We start from the raw sequence: 3,124 nt of genomic DNA on the forward strand, positions 1-3,124 counted from the left end.
TCCGCCCTGACTGGTCGGTTGTTGATGGGAAAGCGTCCGCGTAGATGAGACGAGATTCGAGATTTTCTTTTTATTTATTACAGTTGCAGGTTCTTTCAATTGTGCCGGCGCGCGATTCGGTTCGTCACATTCTTGCGAATATGAATTTTAATAATAATAATAATAATAATAATAATAACTTTTATTGTATTTTTCATTTGATTTTTTTTACATGTGAAAAAGTTCTTTTCGATCATACGGAATAATAGTAATGGTAATATGTTTTGTTTTGTGATCGGTTGAGTTTTTTTTTTCCACGTGGATACCTAGTGGGTGAATTAATTAACGTGTATAAAATATATATATATATAAAATATCATTATTATTATTAATGTTGATGTAGAATTATATAATTGAATAAAAAATGCCTCGGCCGAGCCGGGAATCATACGGTGATCAAAAACCGCCATATTCGTATATTTCGTTGACAGCGATGGCGATATGGAGCTCACCTGAAAAAATGTTACCTCTATCGGACATATACCGGTTCATAACCGAAAGGTTTCCGTACTACAGACGAAACACCCAGAGGTGGCAAAACTCGTTAAGACATAATTTATCATTCAATGACTGTTTTATAAAAATTCCAAGGCGACCGGACAGACCCGGCAAGGGAGCCTATTGGGCTTTGCATCCGAACGCACTCGACATGTTCGAAAATGGAAGCTTTCTGAGAAGGAGAAAACGTTTTAAACTTCCAAAATTTGAAAAAGAAGCAATTGAAAGTGTCATAAACGGTCTTCCCCTGCCCCAAACTTCCCGGAGCAACGTTCCTGTATCGGCGGTTTCGAATTCGAGAATCAACTCGTCGAAATCTTTCAGCATCGATAGCATAATACACGGTTCTGAAAAGATGTCACCCCCGAAAAATATCAATGCTCCCGTCGTTCCTCAACCATTGGTCGCACGCGGTAACGGTTCCTTGTATCCTCCGGAAAGAGTCAGTTATTCTCCGACCGGATTGCCACCGAACGCCGGTTGTTTTCACCATCCGCCCGTGTGTTTGCCTCCCGAACCGCCTAACCCATTGTTTAATTTGCCCACCGGTCCCGGTTATTTGGTTCATCCCGCAGCCGCTGCCATATATGCCGCCGCATTGGCAACGGCAGGACTTTTTATGCCTCCCTTTAACAATAACCACCAAACGAATAAAAACATTTTAGACGAAAATTCAGTGAACGAATCTCGGAAAAACGACGATGGTGGAAATATAATAAAACCTCATCCCCTATTACCACCCGGATCTTTCAACGGTCTACCATCGCAATTTGCTCTTGGAGCTTTACACGACTCATTTTCTAGAATGCAAAATTTAGACGTCGATGATCAACCGCCACCACCAACACCGATAGTCGACGTCGTCGATAGTTCATCGAATTCTTCTGACGTTTTTCAAAGGGATGATTATCCGCCTAAAAACGATCCTAATTGTAAGTAAAAAAAAAATTTTATTAATTCCCCCCCCCGAATATTTTCAACCATATTCGAGTAAAAAAAAATAAAATAAAATTTATTAAACTACAATCAAACCGCTATAAAAATAACCCGCTAAGTAGTCAAGTAGCTATAAATAAATTTTTTTTATAGAGTCATCATTAAAAAAAAAAAAAATTATTCGACGACATTCTTTTCACGTAAAAACACTATTGTATAATAATAATAATAATAAAACCTTTTTTTTATAGCAATTAAAAACCTTCTATAAAATTATAGCACTTTTCCTTTTTAATTTATATTTTCATCAAGCATAATTTCCAACTTACTCATCATCGAGTTTTTATTTTTTTCTTTAAAAATGTCTTTCGTTAAACATAAAATCGTACTATACTAACTATAAAATTTCATTTATAGAGTCTATATAGCAACTCTTACCGCTTTAATTTTTTGTTATTAAAAACGAAAAATTGTTTAAAATATTTAAAATTAAAAAATGCTAAAATTTGAATTGGTCATTTTAAATTGAAATTATTTATTTATTTTTTTTTACTATAAATCGCGTCTTGAATCAAAATTTATGGCTTTTGCTATAAAGAGGCGTATTTACCGGCAGGTTTATTTAAAAATCTAACCGCAAAAAAAAAAAGAGAAAATAATAATAAACATTTTTAAACGAAACTTTAACGCAAATAAAAAAATTAAAACAAAATTAAAACTATAGCAAATACTATAAAAAAAAAACAAAAAATTACAGCAGTAACGAATTAAGTTATTAATTTAAAATATTTTTTCTTGTGTTTTTTCAATAGATAAAAAAGAAAAACTTTACGAAAAAAATAAAAAAATAATTTACAAAAAAAATAAGAAAATTTTTTGTTATTATTAATAATATTGAAAAATTTATTTAAAATTACACATAATAATATAAATATATATTAAAAAAAAAAAAATTCAAATAAGGTAAATGGACAATAAAAAGGTCAAATTCAATATTATTATTATAATATAATATAACAATATATAATATTGAATACGTGAAAAACAATGATTCACGAGTTAAAAGTTAAAAAAAAAAAAACAACATTATGTTTTTTGTTATATGTTTGTTGTTGTTGTTGTTGTTGTTGTAATGTACGCGCGGCCGGTAAACATTTAAAAAAAAAAAAATGAACGATGGAATGCAGGGAATAGAATAAGAAGAGTTTCGGCCTCGTTTTTGTCGGTTAACAAAAAAAAAAAAATTTTTTTTTTTAAATAACGCCTTGGGTATTATCCTCTCGTACCTTTTTTTCACCTTTTTTTTTTTTGAAAATAGGGATTCCTTCTTTCCTTTATACAATTTTTTTTTCATTCTTTCGTTTGTTTGTTTGTTTGTTTCTTTGATCATTTTCTTACGTCAAAAAACTTTTTTTTTTTAAATTACGTTATCGTTTGTTGTTGTTATGATTCCGATAGTTTTATAAAAAAACAATATTATATATATTAAACTTTTCCTTTTTCCTTTTAAACCGGAAATGTTTATTTCTTTACGAATTTAATCGTTTGAATATTTTTTTTCCTTTTTCCTTTTGCTACGATTTATTGCCGCATAAAAAAAACAGTCGCTTTTGCTTCAAGAATCGCAACCGAAAGTCAACCCCTGTGGTAA

The 3,124-nt window shown here is 30.9% G+C and overlaps 1 protein-coding gene across 1 annotated transcript; it reads left to right on the forward strand.

Moving 5' to 3' along the window:
* Positions 1–403: 403 nt before the first annotated feature.
* Phum_PHUM202670 (Fork head domain-containing protein FD4, putative) lies at positions 404–1,477 on the forward strand (the record flags this gene model as incomplete). Its single annotated transcript, XM_002425427.1, has 1 exon — positions 404–1,477. The coding sequence occupies one exon, from the start codon at positions 404–406 to the stop codon at positions 1,475–1,477; it is 1,074 nt and encodes a 357-aa protein (XP_002425472.1).
* Between the last annotated feature and the right edge of the window lie 1,647 nt (positions 1,478–3,124).

This window comes from Pediculus humanus, genomic scaffold, assembly GCF_000006295.1.
Source record: "Pediculus humanus corporis 1103172107551 genomic scaffold, whole genome shotgun sequence".
Classification (NCBI taxonomy): Eukaryota; Metazoa; Arthropoda; class Insecta; order Psocodea; family Pediculidae; genus Pediculus; species Pediculus humanus.